Source organism: Aquarana catesbeiana, linkage group LG13 (genome assembly GCF_042186555.1).
Source record: "Aquarana catesbeiana isolate 2022-GZ linkage group LG13, ASM4218655v1, whole genome shotgun sequence".
In the NCBI taxonomy this organism is placed as follows: domain Eukaryota; kingdom Metazoa; phylum Chordata; class Amphibia; order Anura; family Ranidae; genus Aquarana; species Aquarana catesbeiana.
In genome coordinates, this window is record NC_133336.1 from 184815294 (window position 1) to 184837130 (window position 21837).

Here is a 21837-nt window from a genome sequence, read left to right on the forward strand (position 1 = left end):
ACTTTTAGCTGGAGTTCTGCTTTAAAGTGAATCCCGAAACATGCACAGTTGTGGTAGCAGTTGATCGGAATGGTATTGGTGGATCAGCATGGTAAAGCGTGGGAAAAATATACTCAGTTAATGCTTATTTTTTCCAGGCTGCTTCTGCCTGTTAAATTGTTGACCTGTTCCTTGTTTAGTTGGCTGATCAGGCACCCAGTGCTGTCAGATATGGTGGGGAGCAAGCCTTCTGCCTAGGGTAAGCTCAAAGATGCCATTCAAGATCTCAGGGTTTTGTAACGTATGAGGAGTTTGAGATGATGAGGGTGGCCTCTTGCACAATTCCCATCTGAGCACCTCTAAGCACAGGTGCCAGGCAACTGCAACCACAGACTTGAACTTGGGAGCACTGGTGTTAGGGGCGGGAGCACAGCAATGAGGGCACCCAGACTTCACACAGACCAGTAGAGAGCAGAGTCGAGTCATTGGCCAAGTTTGGTTACAGTCAAGCAAAAAGACACCAAATCAAAAACAGGATCAAGATCAGAGATCAAGATCAGAGATGAGCAGTGGTTGGCAACGTGCAGGCAACTTCATCTAGTGGCCAAAATGTGGTATTTGCTTCATATGCAATTAATCCAAATATATCCTGAATATGTGAGGAATAGGCGAATACATAGACCGTTTTAGGTACCTCCTACTGTCAATTTTTATTCTGACCAGAGTTCACCTTTAAGGAATAGGTGATTTTAATATGTAAAGAGATATGGAGTTGGATGGACTAGCATTTTTTTGCCTGCTGCAGGGAATGATCTTGGCAGGGGGTTCAGTATAACAAATTTGTATAAGCCAATTGTCACCTCTAGCGGCACTTCTGGCTCACAGGGCCCATAACCTGTATCATGCCCAGGGATTAATATCTTGCTGGCGAGTCATTACCAATTCCAAACAGTTATTAAAGTATTCAATCAGCAATCACATGGACCCATTGAAAATGGTTATGTTCTGGTGTTAGGTCTCTAAAGCTAATTGTGTCTGGTTTATTCTACTCTAATTGGTGCCCGAGGCTAGATGAGCAGTATTGTTATTATGGAAGGTATAGGACATCTCAATATTACTCCTTGTATTCAGTCACCAGTGATATGAGTATTGTCTGTGTGTGTATTAAGCTGGCTGTAGACAGTAGAGAAAAGCCAGACATGCAAGGTTGCATAAATACATTTCTGACATGTTACAATAAACAGCAGCAAGATAATTTTTCAAGAAAGCTGTGCCTTTTATTAATACAAAGCAGTCGGTGAGCTCTAGTCTAGTGATTTTGCCTAGGCCAAGATGATGTCATCAGTCTGCTGCAAGAAAGAGAAAGCATTGCCCTTGTCTCCTCTCCCTCAGGCTTGGTTTACACCCAAAGGGGGTCAAAAAGGGCAGTCGATCCTCGTTTTTGCCGACCACCTACCTAAAACTTCATTGGGGTTCAGAGTTGGCACATAGCTTTAGTGATGTTCGCTGAACCTGCCCCAAACCAAACCCAGGTGCATTCGGTTCATCACCTTTTAACACTTCCAATAATGTTTGATGCCTGGGTCCCATGACACAAACACAGTGATTCCATTTGTGCGACCGTGTGTATGCAAGACAAGTTTGAGCCAACATCCGTCGGAAATAAATCCAGGATTTTGTTGTCAGAATGTCAGATCGTCTGTACGCGGCATAAGGATGGCTATCTGGTTGCTTTTTCTCTACCACAAGAGAAGTTTAGAATTCTCCATACAGCTTACTTTGATTATCTCCAATTATCACTTGCAGTAAGAGTTCAGTTTAAGTCCTCCAGGATAACCCTAATCAGCCAACCCAGGAAGAGCTTTTCCAACAGGAGAGCTCGACCAAACATATCTCCACATATTATACTACTCTTATAACCACCAAAATCTCTAATTTTACAAAGTCAAAGATAAATGGCAACTACTGATACCTCCAATTATCAGAGGATGGCAGGATGGAGTTTGAGGATAACTATATGAGCTCCCTACTTTCTTCTACAAGCAAAATTATTCAAGAGAACGGCACATTCCAGAGATAAAATGATTATCCTGCCACTTTATAAATCTCTGGTCTGGCCACATCTGGAGTATTCTGTCCAGTTCTGATCACCAATCCTCTGGAGGGACGTGGTGGAGCTGGAGGGAGTCCAGAGAAGGCAACTAAATTGGTAGGTGGATTGGAGGACCTCAATTACGAGGAACGACTGCAAGCACTGAATTTGTTCTCCCTGGAGAAGAGACGCTTGAGGGGCAATATGATAGCAGTATACAAATACCTTGATGATGCCAGGAAACTTTTCAGTCTCAGGGAGTGTAAGAAAACATGGGGCCAAACAATTAGATTGGAGGAGAAGCAGTTTAACCTTAAGGTGCTTAGGGAATTCCTTGCTGTCAGGGCGATAAGGATATGGAACGCTCTTCCACAATTGGTGGTGTCAGCGTGGAGTACTGATATTTTTAAAGACTCTTGCATCTTAGTAAACACAATATACAGGGATATGGGAAATGATTATCAACAGTGACACATGTACACCTACACAGGTTGAACTGGATGGACTATTGTCTTTATTCAACCTTACCTACTATAAGAATTTTTTACACCCCATTTATTACACACCTGCAGTACTCCATATACTGGGGTTTAGACCTTTACCACTCAGCTGTAAGAACTATTGTATGAGGGCTGGTTTCTTCTACTCCTTCTAGGCCTGTATATGGGGATTTCAGTCTGATATAACCAGATTTTTGGAGACAGCTGTGAGCTTTCCAAACATATATATATATATAAATAACTCTACGTGGGGCTTACAAGCTTACTAATCAACTATTGCAAATTCTCCTCTTTTATGTCAAGAAGGCTATTCTCCTAGCCTGGAGGAACCCCAACCATGAGTACATGGAATACTTTGACCAAATTCTACCCCTGTATAGCATTACTTGTGAAAATAGAGATTTTCCACAGCTCTTTGATTGTATTTGGGGAACTTGGTTAGCATCTACCACCACGATTCTTCATGTAACTTAAAATACTTATAATCCCTGGTATAAGTCTGTCTTATAGTTTTCCACTAATAGGTCATAAAAGACTTATTAGAGGACACAGACCCTACCCACCCTCCCATTGTAGTCATTGTTCTGCACAGGCACAAAGCCTACCCATCCTCCTATTGCAGTACCTGATCGGCAGAGGCACAGACCTTCCCCATCCACCCAATTTCAGATCCAACAAATCTGAATATATACTTCAGATCAAATAAATGGCACACCGACATTTAATCTTTCAACAAAGGACATTTAATTTCTGCGTAACATCACCAAGGACAAATCACACGATGAGGTATCAGAGAGAAAACTTTGGTATAAAATGTACGTGTTTTAAAATGTGTACAGGCAAAAAGACTTTGGTTAATTAGCACAAATAACAAAGTTTAAACATTCAAGTTTCTTTTTCTTCTCTATATATGTCATATATATATATTTATATATTAAAATGCACGGCTGATTTTTTTTTAACACTGTGTGTATGAACACAAAATAAATTAATAAATTAAAATTGAAATACATTGATTTTTTTACACAATTTTCTGACATTACCAGTGATGTAAGTTCGCAGTGCGGTCTTGATAAGATTAGACAGGAAAGGATTTTACAGGGTAACAGAATTTTATACCATTTTATGGCAATTAAACACAATGATGGGCTCTATTATTTGATTTAGGAAAAAATGGGGGTGTAATAGGGTCGATTTACTAAAGGAAGACAAGCTGTTCAGCTAGCAACATGTATGTTCACTATGCAAAGTGAATGTTAGTGGAAAACGTGAAGCTGCGTTCACTTCAATCACACAATCATGCAAGGGAAATTTATTAAAAAAATGTTTTTTTTTCTAGTACATAACTGTATATTCAGAGTAATCACAGCTTCACCCTATTTACTTTACTTCCATTAGTAAAATAACCCCATAACATCATAACCTATAGCAAACCAATTAGGAATAAAAAATGAAACCTAATCGGCTGCTATAGGTTACTTTGCGTTACTGCTCTTTGAGTTGTCTTTTTTAGGAGATTACTTAGTTACGTTCCCTATACCACTAATAAACAACAAGGGGTTGTATCCTTTCAGTACCAAGGACAGATAAGGCAGCTGTATTGCAATTCAGATCAGTTTTTCTATTACTCAAGTTGCTTTCTTAATGGGACATGGCAAATAATACATTTTGTAGAGTTCTTGTATAAAATGAAATTAATTCCAATACTGTCATATGTCATATTTCAAAATGTTGGCCATTTTTATTGTATATTGAACTTTATTCTTTCATTTAGGCCTATAAACCTCTCTAAAGGTGAAGGTAGCAACAGTGACACCTAAAAGTAGGATGAGCCTGGTCATGAATTTCTCTCAATGATTGACAGATTGAGAGGCATCCACTCATCCTTCAACATAATGTATGGCCAAACCAATAGAACATTTACAGCCTTCTGTTCTCATACAGATGATGGGTAAGTAGAAGTATAGAAAATAATACATTCCTTTTTTTCTCCATAGAGAAGGGAGCAATTATCACCTTGCTGCACTGAGATTTTCTAAAAAAAAAATGGTTAAAGATCAGTGTGCAAAAATGAGTGCTTCTGCTGGACAGAACTGCTCAATTCCGTCCCCTAGGACCCTATACAGGCCTTTCTCAACCTCCTTACCCCAGAGGAACCCTTACATAATTTTCAGGTATCTTCTAAAATCAAGAGAGTGTGAAAAAAAAGATTAAAGATCAGTGTGCAAAAATTAGTACTTCTGCTGGACAGAACTGCTCACTTCCCTCCCCTAGGACCCTATACAGGCCTTTCTCAACCTTTTTACCCCAGAGGAACCCTTACATAATTTTCAGGTATCTGCTAAAATCAAGGGAGTGTGAAAAATGCCCCTTACATCAGCGATCAGTTGGAAGAATGCCCCCCCCCCCCCCCACGGCCTGATTACCCCCCTTACAGTGGCAGTCTGTTGTCATGTCACTGGCTCTACCAAGTGGCATAGGTACTATTACATGGAAGGCCAATCAGCCACAACTCAAGGAACCCCTAATAGCCCCTGGAGGAACCCTAGGATTCCATGTAACCCTAGTTGAAAATGGCTTCCCTACATAGTCCAGTCTTTTTTTTAACAAGTAATAGCTTGCAAAGTCCAGACTATGTATGCTGCCCCCCAAGAAATACATGACCCTTTTCCTTCACCTTGGGATGAGTTGGGACCTGTTTTTTTCCCACAACAGCCAACATTCCAAGTATTTATGTAAAGGTATTAGATAAAAGAAGAACTGAAGGCAGTTGCAATCTGAGGAAGAGGCCTTTTCCCACATGCACCCGACATTGTGTCCAGTTATTCCACTGTAGTAGAAATCCATCTAAGCTTTTTTTCCAATAGTGAACAGAGCAGGAAAGGCTTTTTTTTTTTTTTTTGCTGACTGTCACGTTTGAGAGATTTTCTCACTTCCATTCCCAGGATACAAGAGAAGATGAGAGAAAATCTCCCCAAATTGAGGAAATATCCCACCTTTTACAGCTCTTACAGGAACAGGTGATCCTATTGGGATATAGCCCTCCTATTCCTGTTCTGGTAACAAATGTAAATTTTTGTCTCTGAAACAATGGACACCATGGCAGAACGGGAGGGTAAATCTCCCTAGTGGGGGCACAGACCGCATTAAAAAATTTACCAAGTTTATAACCCTTCCCTACACTTTACAAAACTTGAAAAAAAAAGATTTGGGGAGTTTTCTTAAAAGGACTTTTTGTAGGCTTGTTGTAAACCTCCTGTAGCCTAAAATTACCCATTACATAGAGAAACAAGCTCTGCTGATAGAGTGTCCATTATCTCAACATCTGAAAATAAACTGGACTTTTTACTTATTTTGCAGAATGGAATTATGGACTTTTTTTTCTTGTCTTGTTTTGTCTTCTTGTCTTTGGATCTGAAAGGCAATTTGATGAATTTTACATATCCAATGGTGGGTTATACTGTAACTCAAGAGTAAGAGGAAGCCATAAAATGGAATTCTGCTTAATTGCATGTCAACCATGACGTGTTACATGTAACCAACCCCAATAAGTTACCATCTAAATCGTTAAGTGGCTGAAGTGGATCATTTAAAACATATAAAGATGTAGTAGCAGGAAATGGTTTAGATTACATATCTAGCTTGAAGCTAATTTTAGAAAGGATTGCACATTGTGAATTAACACTGGTAATATACAAAACACCTCAAACATTGAATTGTCATCCAGCAATCCTGATTGTTCCATTTTTAGTTTACCTTCATTGTCATTCACACCTTAATTCTTTAAAAATTCACCAATTAATTCTTAGCTTATTTTAAATGCGTTGGGTTTCGGCAAGTCTATGACAATATTTTCTGTTAACCCCCAATAAGGAAGATTTTTTTGGCATCGCTTATCCTTAACCCTGTTGATTTTGTGTTTGGACAAAAAAAAAAGCTGAACAAATTCACAAAAGCAATTTTGTGGCGTAGAAAACAATTGTCACACGCAAATTCTTCTTTGGTATACTTTATACAAATGGTGGATTGTTTATTCTTCAATAAAGACATAATATCTAACCATTTTAAATTTGCAGAACAGCCATTTTGAATCTCAACATTTTTTTTTTTTTTTTTTTAGTGCGACAGCCATTTTAAGTGACATGAACTTAGAAAAAAATGGTTCTTCATCAAAGTAAGCACATTACAATGAATTTGTCAAACCCCAAGCAACATCAATTACACTATCCTAACACCTTAGGAAGAACCAAAATAAGCATTGCCTACCGGTAACATGCTAGATCCAAGATGGCTGCCAAGGAAATGACATTTTATGAAATGTTTGAATACATAACTAACAATATTTCAGAGACAGTAGCCTTCAGCTTGTACCTCAAAGTAGGTCCACAGCTGTATTATTAATACCCGTCAAGACTATTTTGTTCTAACCCCCAAGAATGAGGTAGAGTTATACTGATATGCCAGTTTAGCCGTGCCGATGGATAATGGAGTAGGGCTTGATGAAGTCTATTATAAAACGATAGAATATCAGGTTATAATGGTAGTGCAAAATTTGATGTCTCCTTAATATCCATGCATGCTTGGGTGGGTAACAATCTATCAAAGTCACTATGACTGACTGAGGTGGTGCTAAGGCCTAGTATTGTGACAGAGTTGTGTATATTGATCGGCTGAATTTAAGAAAGCTATCTAGTCAACATCTAAACACTGATGAGTGAAGGTCACAGGCAGGCAAATTGTCCAGAGTTCACCAACACAACGTTGTGCTCTCCACATAAAAATAAAATGGAAATTCCAGGAACTCAACAATTTTATGCAGTTATCTATATTATTAGTAGACTTATGCCCCGTACACACGGCCGGACTTTGTTTGGACATTCCGACAACAAAATCCTAGGATTTTTTCCGACGGATGTTGGCTCAAACTTGTCTTGCATACACACGGTCACACAAAGTTGCCGGAAAATCCGATCATTCTAAACGCGGTGACGTAAAATACGTACGTCGGGACTATAAACGGGGCAGTGGCCAATAGCTTTCATCCCTTTATTTATTCTGAGCATGCGTGGCACTTTGTCCGTCGGATTTGTGTACACACGATCGGAATTTCCGACAATGGATTTTGTTGTCGGGAAATTTTATATCATGCTCTCAAACTTTGTGGGTCGGAAAATCCGATGGAAAATGTGTGATGGAGCCTACACACGGTCGGAATTTCCGACAACAAGGTCCTATCACACATTTTCCGTTGGAAAATCCAACCGTGTGTACGGGGTATAAGGCTTTGAATTCACAATTATTTTTGGACTACTGCTCTTTGGTAGCCCCAAAATGTTGGGTGATCTGGGCTATGGCACATTGTTCCGTGGGTTAGTCATCCAAGAAGAGTTGGACCCCTGGCTTTTTGCTCATTAAGCTAGCTATTGGTTCTCATGGTGATCCTTTACATATTCAGGATTGAATGTGTTTAATGTCAATCCCCTTTTTCAGTCTGCCTGTGCATTTGGACTTTGTAGAGGCTTCTGCAGATACTTACTTATTGGACAAGTCCATCCAAAACTGATATTATGATTAAAGGTGCGGACTGGTAAGTTGAATCAGCCCCTGGCTTTTTATATGCATTAGACACTCCAACTGTGAGATCTCGCCATATTTCCTGGAATGTCTGGATTTGCTGCCCACCTTTGTATGTTCCAGCTATGATATACAATTAATAAAATCCAACAGGGACAATGAGAAACCACAGCAGGTGTGCAACCCAGAGTTCTCACTAACAGAGATTCCAAGAGATATAGCTAGTATCCAGTGGTTTAACTCTCTTTGGGTGTACTGACCCTCTAAGGTACTGATAAACATAAGACTTTGTAAACTGAAAATTGAAATTATCATTAAATAAATAATGAACAGGGTTAAAATAACTCATCCACCCATCCATCTCTTTGTGAATTGAGCCCAGGTCAGGACAATGTATTGGAGATGTCTCCGGAGTAAGAAGGGTTAGTTACCCCCACAGAGGATGTGATCAGTGGACTCTGGAGAATGGATACTGCCTTGACCTTCCAACCTCCGCCTCCTCTCATCTCCTACTGTTCCATTGAACTCACTAATTCCCCGTCAGCTGGTCAGGAATGAAATGAAAAGAGCCCGGGGTGGGTCCGGCTGTACATCCAGACTGCAGTCCACAGCTTCTGAAGGCGAAAAGGTCACCGTCTCTTCAAAGTTGCGCAGCGAGGCTTTGAATTTTCACCAGTGGGGTTGGGGTCAGCTCTCCTCAAGCGGGTGGCCAGGGATCTGTTACTGTTAGGGCTAGGAATTATTAATCATTACATCTTCTGTTTCTTTGCAAAGGCCACTGCGGGTGGTGAAGTACTCTTAGAACAAATTAAGAGTTAATTATTTGGGCCTTGTACATCAATATGTTAGGCTGCAGTGTCCAAAAAATGTGGCTTGGCATCTAATGCTGATTGTAATTTTCACAAGTGATGCAAAAGACTTGGGTATCGATTGATAAGAAGCATTTAATGTGTCGAAGCTGTTGCAGAAACCTCCCAACACGCTGGATAATTTCTGCCATGGGATGTTTGATCTAGCAGAAAAGACCTAGCTTTAACTTTGTTCCTAGGATATTATAGGTGTTTAGTCATTAGAAGACCTGCCTTTGTATAATCAGTTTACAGTGAACCTATACTCTACCCAGCTCTGCTTTATAGTGAGCACCATAGAAAAGCTATGCTTACATTCCCCACTGCCTGATATACTAATAGAGCACTCAAGAGTCCCTGTTTAAGGATGGCCATGCAACAGTAGATTTTCATTCGTACGGGAGTGAATAAAGGCATTCAGAGCATTTGATCTTGCAATCAATGAGTCAACTAATTTGATTCAAAAGACCTTAGATCTGCTACTTGAATGGAATCCCAGGTATATTGAACAGGTTTCTATTGTGTCTATTACATTTGTAAATTTTTCCCGAACAAAAACTACATTCACAGTTAGAATTTTGTTTGAGATATATTATCCATCCTGCTCCTAAGATTTTTCTCATTACTATTGTTGAAAACAATCATCTATTTGACCCCATTAACCATGGGAAAATTGAACAAACATTGAGAAAGCAAAATTCTAGTGATATATGGCCAGCTTAAGTCAAATCGTACCTGCGGCTTATTCTTCCCCCATGTGGACACAGCAAAAAAAAAATGTTTTTAGTTCAGAGGTTTCAACACCCCTTTGGTAGACAACCTTTGTAGAATGATCCCACCTGAAAGTGGCTCAAAGTGGACCTTGCCTAAAAATGAAGTGTTTAGGTTGTAGCCACACAAATAAAAAACTCTCAGAGAACGCTCTAAAAAATAAACATTCAATGAAAAAAAAAAAAATACTTATCTGACAATCAACTTTCTGTAGGTGCAGGTGATATTACTGGACCTCACCATGGGATTCTGGGAGAGCTTGTGAATCTCTCAGTTGCTCCACCACTGCACAGGAGGTCATACTCAACGGTGAGAAGTTGAAGTGCAAGATAATTTTTTTTTTTTACATTTTTCTTCAAATATTTTATTTTCTATAGCTTTCACTGAGCATTTTTTTTTAAAATCTGGGGCTCGGGAGCTACAACATAGGTGAGCCTAGAATTTTCATGCAAGGTCTGATTTAAAAGGGCTGCATAAGTATGTGAAGAAATATTTGTTCCCTGCACAATCAACCAGATTGGTCTATTTCTTCTTAAAAGCTTAAGCTTGCCTAACACATATAAATGTAAAAAAAAAAAAAAAAAAAAAGAATTTTATGCCCCCCTTTTTTAACAGGAAAAAAAAATGGTAAGCATTTGGACTCCAAGGGGAATATAAAGCTCTTCAACAACCCACCTTTGCCAAGTAAAAAAGAGAGGTAGAGGATATATTGTGTTTCTTGTCTTCTTATTTTTTGTAGTGTCATAGAGAAATTGCTAGCCGAGATGCATGATAGGAGTGTGACATCAAACAGAAATGGACGTGTGTGAAACTAACCCCATTGTAGGCCATCCTGTCAATCAGAATTGCCAGTGTGCATGACTGACAGGAGGCATCCTTATGTCTTCTTACAGCTCCACCCAACATCTATCAAGGATGCACGGCCTGAAAAGGTCTAGGTAAGTCATGAGTCAGGCTGTTGTGTCCTAAAAAACCTGTTATTGGCCATAAAGAACAACCTATATAGCGTTCCTTAGCCTAGTGACTCAAGCAAAGGAACTACTACAAAAATCCTTGGATGGCGGCCAACCAATCCCCTTGTCTTATGTCTTCCAAGTCGTTGCTGAAAGCATTTTAAAACATGATACCTGTATTTTCTGTAGTGCGCGCTGTGTGCTGACAGTGCCATAGAAAATAAATACATAAATAAATAACGTGTACAAACCATTCTGTACCCACATATCTCCATGGAAAAGGAGGTTTCAGCCGCAAAGACTGAAATGAACGACTTTCGAGTACAGAACGGACAGTCAGTCACTCGTAACCTTTACAAGTCCTCTTAAGACACCTCAAGGTCAATGTTTTTGGAGACGGTGTCCCGAAGAATGGAGAAGGGATGACTATGGAGGCTGAGCGGGTACTATCTTTGGTTGATAGCGTAGTAGGCATCTTTTCATGCTTTGGTGCAAGCAATGGCTGAGCCGCCTTTGGAGGTTAAGGAGTTGGAGGAGGAAGGTGGGCGCCCATGACCTTCATCCATCCACTTGTCTAAGCTCCTTCTTCGTGCGTTCATGAAGAAGTTGCTCACAGTGGAGAGTTCTAGACCCAGCTGCTGTGCAATGGTGATCTGCAGCTCCTTGGAGGGCCGCTGGTTCTCGTGAAAAATGGCATGCAGTGTGCGTCGTTGAATGTCGGTAAAGACCAGGCGGTGCCGCTTAGGCACGTGGTTTCTTTCGGCTTTGCTTTGCTCTTGCTCTTTCCTTTTGCATGCTGCAGACAGAAGTACAATAGAAAATAGAGTGAATTTAAAAGTAATTTCAAATGTAAGATCACATCTTTTTTTTTAGCAAGCATGTATAAGGGTAAAGCTAATCTGAGAGCAATATTTGATGTGAATTTTACAACTTTCCATGCTTTCCATGCCAGTAATAAATAACCCTCTTTCATATACTGTACAGAGTTTCAGGGGCTTCCTCTACTGGCTGTATACATGTCAGCCACTGCAGCCAGCATCTGTGCTGACTGCTGCAAGGAAATCAATTTCAGGAGAAGCCACTTAGGCAGTGAATTGATTTCAGGGAATGTCTGTTGACAGTTCTCTGCCCATGGATGTGCACTGAGAAAAAAAGGAGCAACACATATGTAATGAGCTAATGTGGCTGCTCTAAATACATATCCCATTATAAATATAAGCAAGGTTATCTTTCATCTGCAAAAATACGGTCTTATGGAGCTTTGGTTCTTGGCCTTGTGACCTTGTGTTAGGTCATGTGACCCACAGCGGCTCTGCATTTTGGACACTGATATCAATAGAGTCTACATTTACTTTTCCTGAAGCCTCTGTAGGCACCCCAGTGCACTGACCTGGAGGACTATGGGACTGACTTTAGAAATAAGGCTATACTCACCTTATGGCACCTAGATTGGTTTCTTGACACCTGCTTTAATGGGTGAGGTTGACCTAAGTTTAGAGTGTAGGTACTATTTACCGATTCTTATTTTAGGATACACGTACGCTTTAAGAACCCATTGACACATAAGGCCCTCAGTATGCATGTATTCTCTAAACTGTACCACACAGCTGGGATCTGATTGGTTGCTACCCATACAGACACATCGGCTTTGGTACATACAGTATAACGCTTAATGTAAATAATAGGCATAAAAGTTAAACGGGTGGCTGGAGGGGGTTGTACAAATGCCGTGGCAATACCGCTGCCAAACGCTACCCATTCAAGGGGTCACACCGCAAACCGCATGTACCGCGCATGGTTGCGGCGCAAGTGCTGCGGCCTATAAAGAGCTAACACAGGATCCAGGAGGTGACATGTTGCCTCTCAGCCACCTGCCAACTGCCCGCTAAAAAGCATTTCACGGTGGTTCACTTTTTCAGTGGCAATGCAAGAATAAATGAGCCCTAAGGGCGATATTAAATCGCGGATTTACAATGGATTCAAGGTAGATCAACTGACTACTTAATGCCATAGCTTGCAAACACCTAAAGGCCTCATTCACATGGGGCAACTTCATCTATGCCCCTTGCAGGGTTGTGTTTTACCAGCAAGGGGATGCACAGATGTTGCATGCATCCCAAGCTGCACACCTGCACCCTCACAGATGTCACATTGGGAGCAGTGGCTGTGTCCATGCAGTTGCTAATCCCAATAGACAGTAATAGGATTGCTGGCACAGGGATGCATGCAACACCAGTGTATCCCCATGCCGGCAAAACACAGCCCTGCATGGGCACAGATTAAATTGCCTCAATGTGAACGAGGCTTAATACTAGGGATGCACCGATATATCGGGTGTTATCAGCCGAAAACAGGGTTATCAGTATTTCGATGATAGAAAAAAAGGTACTGATAATGGGCACTGAAAAACGTGCATGATTTTGCTGCGATTTTACAGCATTTACGGTGTGTTTTTCATAGGTCATGTGACTCAATAAACAAGTTTTTGCTGCTTTTTTAATGTATTTCAATGGGGAGGTGTGTTTTTTTTAACTAACCAAATATGAACTAAAAATGGGGCAAGCAGGATTTTTAACACCACAACTGAAGCGAAAAGGATCAGTGTGAAGACTTGTGTAATAGAATTTAAAGGGATGAATGAAGGGAAAGCACATCAAAAATTGCTCAGTGTGAAAGCAGCCTATCAGCCGAAAAAAAGGTGCCAATAATGGGCAAAAATAATTTTATATTAATTTAAATTCATAATATTAAATAAAAAGTCGAATGTAATTATAATTATTATTATTATTATTATTATACAGGATTTATATAGCGCCAACAGTTTGCACAGCGCTTTACAACACGGGGGAAGACAGTACAGTCATACAATTCGATACAGGAGGGATATATAAAAAAGATATATATATATATATATATATATATATATATATATATATATATATATATATATATTTTTTTTTTTTTTTTTTTAAACTGTGCTTTTCGGTTTTGGTTTTTGGCCAAATGCATCCTGAGTTTTTCCAGAATTTTAATTTTCGGTGCACCACTACCAAAAACATTCCAACAAAGGTATGGGGCTTTGTAGGGGTAAATGGGGCTTGTTTATTGTGTCTATGTTGCAAACCATCCAGCCTTGGTTTTTAGTGGCGGCTGGTGTTTTTTTTTGTTGGGGGGGGGGGGGGGGGGCAAATATGCATGAATCTATCCATTAACCATATAGGGGGGTGGCGTGGATAGAAGGGGCTTCGCCCTTGCGCCCTTAGTGGATGGGCCGCCCCTGCCATGTTTGACTTTTAACCCAATCCTAAAATAAGACAGGAAAAAAATATTAGGAAACACACACCATGTAGATGTAAAAGACACAAATCAATCCAGGGTTGTATTCGTAAAAAAGTCCTTAATTTTTTTTTTTTATAGGCAAACATTGTAAGTACCTGAATTTGACTTGGTGTCAGTCCTGCAGTCTTTGTACAACAGAGCCCAGACTGGGGAAGAAGGAGAAGCAGCATAAGGAGTTCAGAACACGCATGGCATGCTGATGGAAGGAGAGAGCAGAGAAATTAGCTACTTCTCCTTTCACTGTACAGTCACAAGGAAAGGAGAATGTACATAGCTGGACGTGTTAACCACTTGCCGACCGCCGCACGCCGATATACGTTGGCACAATGGCAACAGTGGGCAAATGGGCGTACCTGTACGCCCCCTTTAATTTGCGGGGCTTGATGTCCGCCGGGGGGCCCGCGATTGTGTCACGGAGCGGAAGAACGGGGAAATCCCTTTGGAAACAAGGCATTTCCCCGTTCTGCCAAGTGACATGACAGGGATCTACTGCTCCCTGTCATCGGGAGAAGTGATCGCTGTCATGTCAGTGACAGTTAGAATCACTCCCTAGGACACACTTAACCCCTTGATCGCCTCCTAGTGTTTAACCCCTTCCCTGCCAGTGTCATTTATACAGTAATCAGTGCATTTTTATCGCACTGATTGCTGTATAAATGACAATGGTCCCAAAATGGTGTCAAAAATGTCCGATGTGTCCGCCATAATGTCGCAGTCACGATAAAAATTGCAGATCACCGCCATTACTACTAAAAAAAAAAAAATTAATAATAAAAATCCCATAAATCTATCCCCTATTTTGTACACGCTATAACTTTTGCTCAAACCAATCAATATACGCTTATTGCGATTTTTTTTTTTTTTTTACCAAAAATATGTAGAAGAATACATATCAGCCTGAACTGATGAAAAAAATATTTTTGGGGGATATTTATTATAGCAAAAAGTTAAAAATATTGCTTTTTTTTCAAAATTGTCGCTCTTTTTTCGTTTATAGTGCAAAAAATAAAAACCGCAGAGGTAATCAAATACCACCAAAAGAAAGCTTTATTTGTTTTGGGTTTAACGTCACACGATCGCGCAATTGTCAGTTAAAGCGACGCAGTGCCGAATCGCAAAAAGTGCTCTGGTCAGGAAGGGGGTAAATCCTGAAATTTTTAAACTGCAGCAAAGAAGACTCGGGTTTCCTGCTCAGCTAGACACAGCTGTATGGCGTGGCAGGACTAGTGGTCATCACATCAATACAGCTGCATTTAAATAATGCAACTGTACCGGATTTCATGCCAATGTCCATTACGACATTCGATATAAAAATGATGGCGTTCGATCTCTGCTATAACGAACGTAAGCCTTGCTAGATATTTTTTTATTTAGTGATTCACTTGTAGCATAAGGATGATGTTACATTATTAATGCCTAATCCCAGGTAATGTTATATTAATGTGTGTATCTTGTTGTGCGGCTAATTATCAATAAAGCTGTATTGCCGCGGTTGATTGTGTTATAGATTTCACAAGGTACAGCGGCTGATATCCCCCCATTGCTTGTTTTCCCGTCTACTGTCCCCATCTGGTCAGTCCACCATCCGTGCCCTTCCCCCCGCTCCTGTCTGGGACATTGCACACTGATAGAAAAATATTGATCACAGCCCAGCTGTGCGGCCTGCACAGCTCACTGTATACGCGCCGGTTAACCCCAAAGGGGCCGTCGCCACGTAAGCCATCAAATTCCAAATCTGGACAAGGGGGGGAGCGGCTTTCGCTTCTTCGTTAGCTGTTAACGAAGGAAAACGCCGGCGGTTTTGGCGAGGGATGTGTTAAAAGAAAGACCTTGGAGATAAAAAAAAAAAAAAATCCATACCGCAACGTTCAACTAGACCTGCTTTCATGAAGTCGTGCCTCGGCAAAACACGTCTCCCTCTGGGGAAAGGGTTAAACTAACCTTCCGCCGTAATGATTCGGTTAAAAAAACGAAATGCAACGGGCCGTAATGTAATAACGCCGGTAATTGAATACGAAATGACAATAATGAGTTGATTTGTTTGGCGGAATGAGAGGACGGGGCTGGTTATGAAGCACCTTCTTGATGAAAGGTTGAATAAAAGATTTCCTGCGCGAGGGAAACGAGGGCAGTTAGGGACAATTGATAGGGTAAACCTTCTGTTATAAGGCCATCAGGCCTTGAGTGATACCTGCCTACAGGAGGACGAGGAGGTGTCACCGCACCAGCGGCAAGCACTGAATAAGCATTGCAGGGAGCGAAGCCCGTGACAATTTTATTGGAATAGTGATTTGTAAGTAGTGGAGAAGCAATTAATGGACAGAGGCTGAGAGCTCGGCACACGTTAGAACTATATAAAGGTTAATGTGATCGCAATCAGCTCAGCTTAACGACACTGCGACGCATGCAAAATCCGGCCCCCGCCGCCGTTTTATATATGACGCCAGGAAGTCGCTGACATTTGCATCCCTGACATGCGTATAACGTGCAATGGACTTGCACGGGGCTTCATAAATCATTCGCCATAGAATGTCCTCAACCCATAATGTTTTAGAAATGGCAGAGGAAGGCCGTTAAAAGACGTCTATAATGAAACCTGGAAGTTGCCATTGCTGACTTCCCTTCTGAAAATGCTAGTTGCTTGGCTGTTATGCTGATTTAAAGAGACACTGGGGTTGATTTACTAAAACTGGAGAGTACAATATCTGGTGCAGCTGTGAATGGTAGCCAATCAGCTTCTAGCTTTAGCTTGTTCAAGCTGAAAGTTGATTGGTCACTATATAGAGCTGCAACAGATGTTGCACTCTCCAGTTTTAGTAAATCAATCCCTCTGACACCTTACCCATTCAGGGCTCCTGCAAAGGTTGCCCCAACCCCAGAAATACAAACCTTGTTACTCTTGGCACTAATATTCGGGCCGTCTTTAACACAGGGCAAAAGGGGCAGCTGCCCTGGGCCCAGTCATTGTTGTGGGGCCCAATGCAGTTACCCCTTGAGCTCACACTACCCAGGAATAGTTGATAAGTGGATTCGGGAGAACCCAAGAAAATGGTTGCTCGGGTCCAATTATTGTTAAAGAGGGCCCTACTAACATTCCCAGTGTTGGCTGGTGTTAGACGCTAAAGGTGAGTGACCCCAATCCCTTGATCATGTAACCAGCATTTGCATTCTAGACAGAAGAAATAGTATGTGAAAGGAGGTCACATGCTCCCCCATACCTAGAAACACCATGTGGGAGAGGCTGTTAGCACATTCTAATGGTGGATTTAATGAAAGGTACAGCTGCCCTTTAACATCTTCAGTTCTTTCTGAGTCACAGACCTGGAACAGGCATGTGGATCAGGAGTTGTGGACACACTTGGTATTTAATGCTGCAAGCATGTTACAGGTCAGTGGTTCAAAATGCTCGGCATCCAGAGAATAAGTGTCCAGCAGCTGATATTTCAAACAGAGGACAAAAAATGTCAGCTTTCAGGGTTATCTCAGCATGCTTCCTTCAAGAAATTGGCAGGCTTTAGCATCAGTGTATACTTGATCTGGTTTTCATGGATGGGCAACTTTTGAGGTACCTGTAGAGAATGCTCCTTGGCTGTCTCCATTCAAACACAATCATAGTACCCAAGCATTGGCCTGTGGGCTTCTGCTTCTCCTCAAATATCAGAACCTTGTTTTCTTCCAAGGGACTATATGTGGAAGACTGCATGAAAAATTATCCAGATACCAAAATGGGGCTTGTAGCCAATAAGATACCTCCCAACTTTCAGAGATAAGAAAGCAGGACACCTTTTAGGATACAGTAGACAAAAGACACCCCACGTCATGCCCCCTAAGTACGAAGACCACAAGGAATTAATATATTAAAGCCTCACATTTTTTTCCTCAAGATCAGATCTATTAAGGCCAGTTCAGCAGAGTATGTTTACTCTGAGAAATCACTTTGAAAACACCCCCTAGCATTTCTAGCCATGGCCATTTTGAGTCAGGGCAGATGATTCATGTAGCATTTACTTCCTGAAATCCATCTGCCCTTAGTTTGGGCATTCAGCCAGGAGGGTGTGCTTAGCTAAGAAAGCCCCTCCTCTCCTCCAGAAGAAGAAAGAAAAAAAAAATGCCCATGAAGACTCCTGGGATATGTAACATCCTTTTGGCCTCAGCCAGAAACCAGGAAGTAACTGAAGAAATGTAAAAAAAAAATTAAAACAAGTAAATATAATTTAACTTCCAACCTATAGACTAAGGCTAGCAGCATATGGATTAAAAATATTTAATGTTGATTGAGAGAGTTTAGTTCCGCTTTAAAGATGTGCAGAAAGACTTACAATTAGCTGTGTTTACTAGAGCAGCCCCCAGCATCCTCTGCATCACTTCTCCAAACTTCCTATCTAGAAGTGGCCAATGATAACAGCATAAAACATCAGCTGATCCGCCTCCTCAGGACTGCATGCCCCATGATTCCAAGCACTACTGCACATGCGTGTGTGGTCTGTTCCTGTGCATGTTGGTACAGGCAGCACCCTACTGTCATCTTGTAGTGTTTCTTTGCATGTAAGTTTGACTCCATAGGACCCCAAGAGGGAATGAAGCCACTTGAGAAGTGGAAACCTAGGGCAGCAATCTATGGACCAGCTCAATGAAGAAAGGCAGGTTTTTGCAGAAGAAGCAGCACATAAGTGAAGTGCCAAGATAAGCTGCTATAACTGCTATTAAAATGTTAGGCTTTAATAGTGCTTTTGAATGCAAAAAGTTACTAGTCACCCCACAAGTGCTTTTTGTCACCACTGTCTTTCAATTAAACTGGATTTTCCAAATAACAAATGCTATATCATGGTGGTTGGATGAACAATTTAGTATGTATAACACTTTTGGTGGCTAAATTGTAAATTTTATTTAGCAAAATTCATGCATATGACTGAAAAGATGGACTGGAAGAAAGAGGGGACAGAAGGATTTTGTAGAAAAAGATGGACTGTCCCTGCAAAGGATGGGTATGGGTTATCATCTGGACAGAGATCATAGGAATGGGGTTTTTCCAAGAAAAGTTGGCCACCTTATGAGGACAAAAGGGTGACCTGCTCAACTAGAAGTGAAGGTAAATGAGGAGGTGTAGGTATTGCATCTTTCAAACTTGGACTCCATAAAACAGCAATGGCTCCTATTGGTTACAGTAGATTGACATACGCTGTACTATATAACTGTGTCTACTTATTGCTGCTAGATTGTTGGCAGAGAGGAGAGTATCTTTCTACATTAGTTCTGGACCTGTATCACCAACAAAAGCCCATTTTGTAAGGCCCTGTCCACACCTGAGTGATCTGAAGCTGCACAAGAAGCGATTCAATTGACAATAGAATTTCCAATGCATAGTGTTGCTTGAAGATCATTGCTGGAAAAAGAATAAAAGCTTCCTTTGGGGCAAAGTTGCATGTTTTGGCCACCGAAAGACTTCGCTTTAAGCACTTGAAAACATGTTTCATGTGTTTTCTTGCCTAGTAACTAATTTTCCATTGGCTAAAAAATCATTTTAAAAAAGTCACTCAAGCCTGAAACATGAAAAATGCTGTACAAACGCTAAACAAAAGCCTTAAAAATGACCAAAGATGTTCAGTTCAAGTAGGGATAGGGCCTAAGTCCATCACACCTCTAGTTTATTAATGTAGACAGATAACTGTGGTTTTTATCGTGAACTGAGATGACCTATAAATATGTTCATAAACATCTTATACAAATTTTAGGCTAGGTTCACAATTATGCAGGTGCGTAAATCACACATGTTCCTGAACCAGAAGGCAGAACATGCTGCTCTTATTTGCACCCTCATGCATCTGAAAAGGCAGCACGCTTTCGGGTGCATAAAACTGCAAGATGCAAAAGCACCATGTGGCTTCCTGTGGTTCCAATCACTATATAATATATGCTGTATATACCTTTACATATTTATACAGTATATTTTACTGTAATTTCAAAATTAATTTTAAATATTTTTAAATCTGCATCTTTCATTAAAATAAACAGGTTGTCTTGCCATGAAGGTCTTTGGCCCTGTAAAAGGGTTATGAGGTGACAATGTTCTGTGCACCAGCCATCACCCTGTAGCTCAGGCTTCCAATGGAGACTACAAATGGCTCTTTCACACATTATACAAGTATGGTCTACTGCTATCACCATGTGTCTAAATTTACTGAAACCTCTTTAGTGATAAATGTAGGGCTTTGTCTATATAAATTTGTCTATATAAAGCTTTGTCTATATAAATTATAACACTTAGCAGCCTTTCTCAACCTTTTCAACATAGAGGAACCCTTGAAATAACTTCCCGGTTTCAGGGAACCCCTGCTAAGAATTTCTATTTTTAACTCGTGATACATTAGTGTGATGGTCAGTGGGAAGAATGATCCTTACACTTGTCATCATTGGGAAGAGTTACCCGCTTAAAAGGTACCTCTACAGATTAATGGTGTCGATATCAGTGGGAAGTTATCTAAGAGGCAGAAATTGCTCAAGGAACCCCTAGCAACCACTGGAGGAACCCAAGTTGAGATGTTGTAGTCAGAGAGTTACAACATTAAAGTAAACCTGTCCTGTTAAAAGTGGTTTGTATTTCTGAGCTTCTTCTGAAAATGCTAGTGGCCTGGCTACTGGTTGAATAACTGTTCTGGGACAAGCCTGCAGTTCGGAAAAATCGGAGAAAAGTTGGTAATCCTTATCTACATACAGTACTTACCTTGTGACAGGTTTCCTTTAGACTGCTTTCTCTGGAATTAGCTAAGGCTATGTTAGAAGCATAAAAGGAGATACTTGTCTATTTAGGACAGCAGAGAGCTGAGATAAGAAGTACAGTATTTTATCAGACCTAATTACTAACAAGTCTGTCGAATCACTCTCTTCCCTTGTAGATATAAGGCTTTGGCTACTTCCCCACTTTATTAAAAAAAAACATAAAAACCTTCACAGGCGCCTAACCTGTCCTAAAATATCATCCTGGTCTGCTTTCCAATTTCAGTGGAACTGGTCTGCTTCCTGACTACAACAGAACTGGCCTGCTCTCTTACTGTAATAGAGATTAGTGGTTTTCATACTACAATTAAACTGGCTTGTTCTTGATTATAATAGAAATGGCCTGCTTCCCATCAACATAAACAGTGGCCTAAGCCCTGGCTACAAAAAAAACTAGCCTGCTCCCCGACTACAACAGAACTAGCCTGCTCCTCGACTACAACAGAACTAGCCTGCTCCTCGACTACAACAGACTGGCCTGCTCCCTGACTACAACAGAACTAGCCTGCTCCCCCACTACAACAGAACTAGCCTGCTCCCTGACTACAACAGAACTAGCCTGCTCCCCCACTACAACAGAACTAGCCTGCTCCTCGACTACAACAGAACTGGCCTGCTCCCTGACTACAACAGAACTAGCCTGCTCCCTGACTACAACAGAACTAGCCTGCTCCCTGACTATAACAGAACTAGCCTGCTCCCCGACTACAACAGAACTAGCCTGCTCCCCGACTACAACAGAACTAGCCTGCTCCCCGACTACAACAGAACTAGCCTGCTCCTCGACTACAACAGAACTAGCCTGCTCCTCGACTACAACAGAATTAGCCTGCTCCCCGACTACAACAGAACTAGCCTGCTCCTCGACTACAACAGAACTGGCCTGCTCCCCGACTACAACAGAACTAGCCTGCTCCCCGACTACAACAGAACTAGCCTGCTCCCCGACTACAACAGAACTAGCCTGCTCCCCGACTACAACAGAACTAGCCTGCTCCCTGACTACA

General features: G+C 41.1%; 1 protein-coding gene across 1 annotated transcript in view; it reads right to left on the reverse strand.

Annotated features, from left to right (window-relative positions):
• Positions 1-5002: 5002 nt before the first annotated feature.
• LOC141117621 (hepatocyte nuclear factor 6-like) overlaps positions 5003-21837 on the reverse strand; it is a 28266-nt gene continuing 11431 nt past the window's right edge. Inside the window, exon 3 of the mRNA XM_073610559.1 lies at positions 5003-11513. Within this exon, the coding sequence (XP_073466660.1) occupies positions 11197-11513 (317 nt within the window). The 3' untranslated portion in view covers positions 5003-11196. The remainder of the gene's footprint in view (positions 11514-21837) is intronic.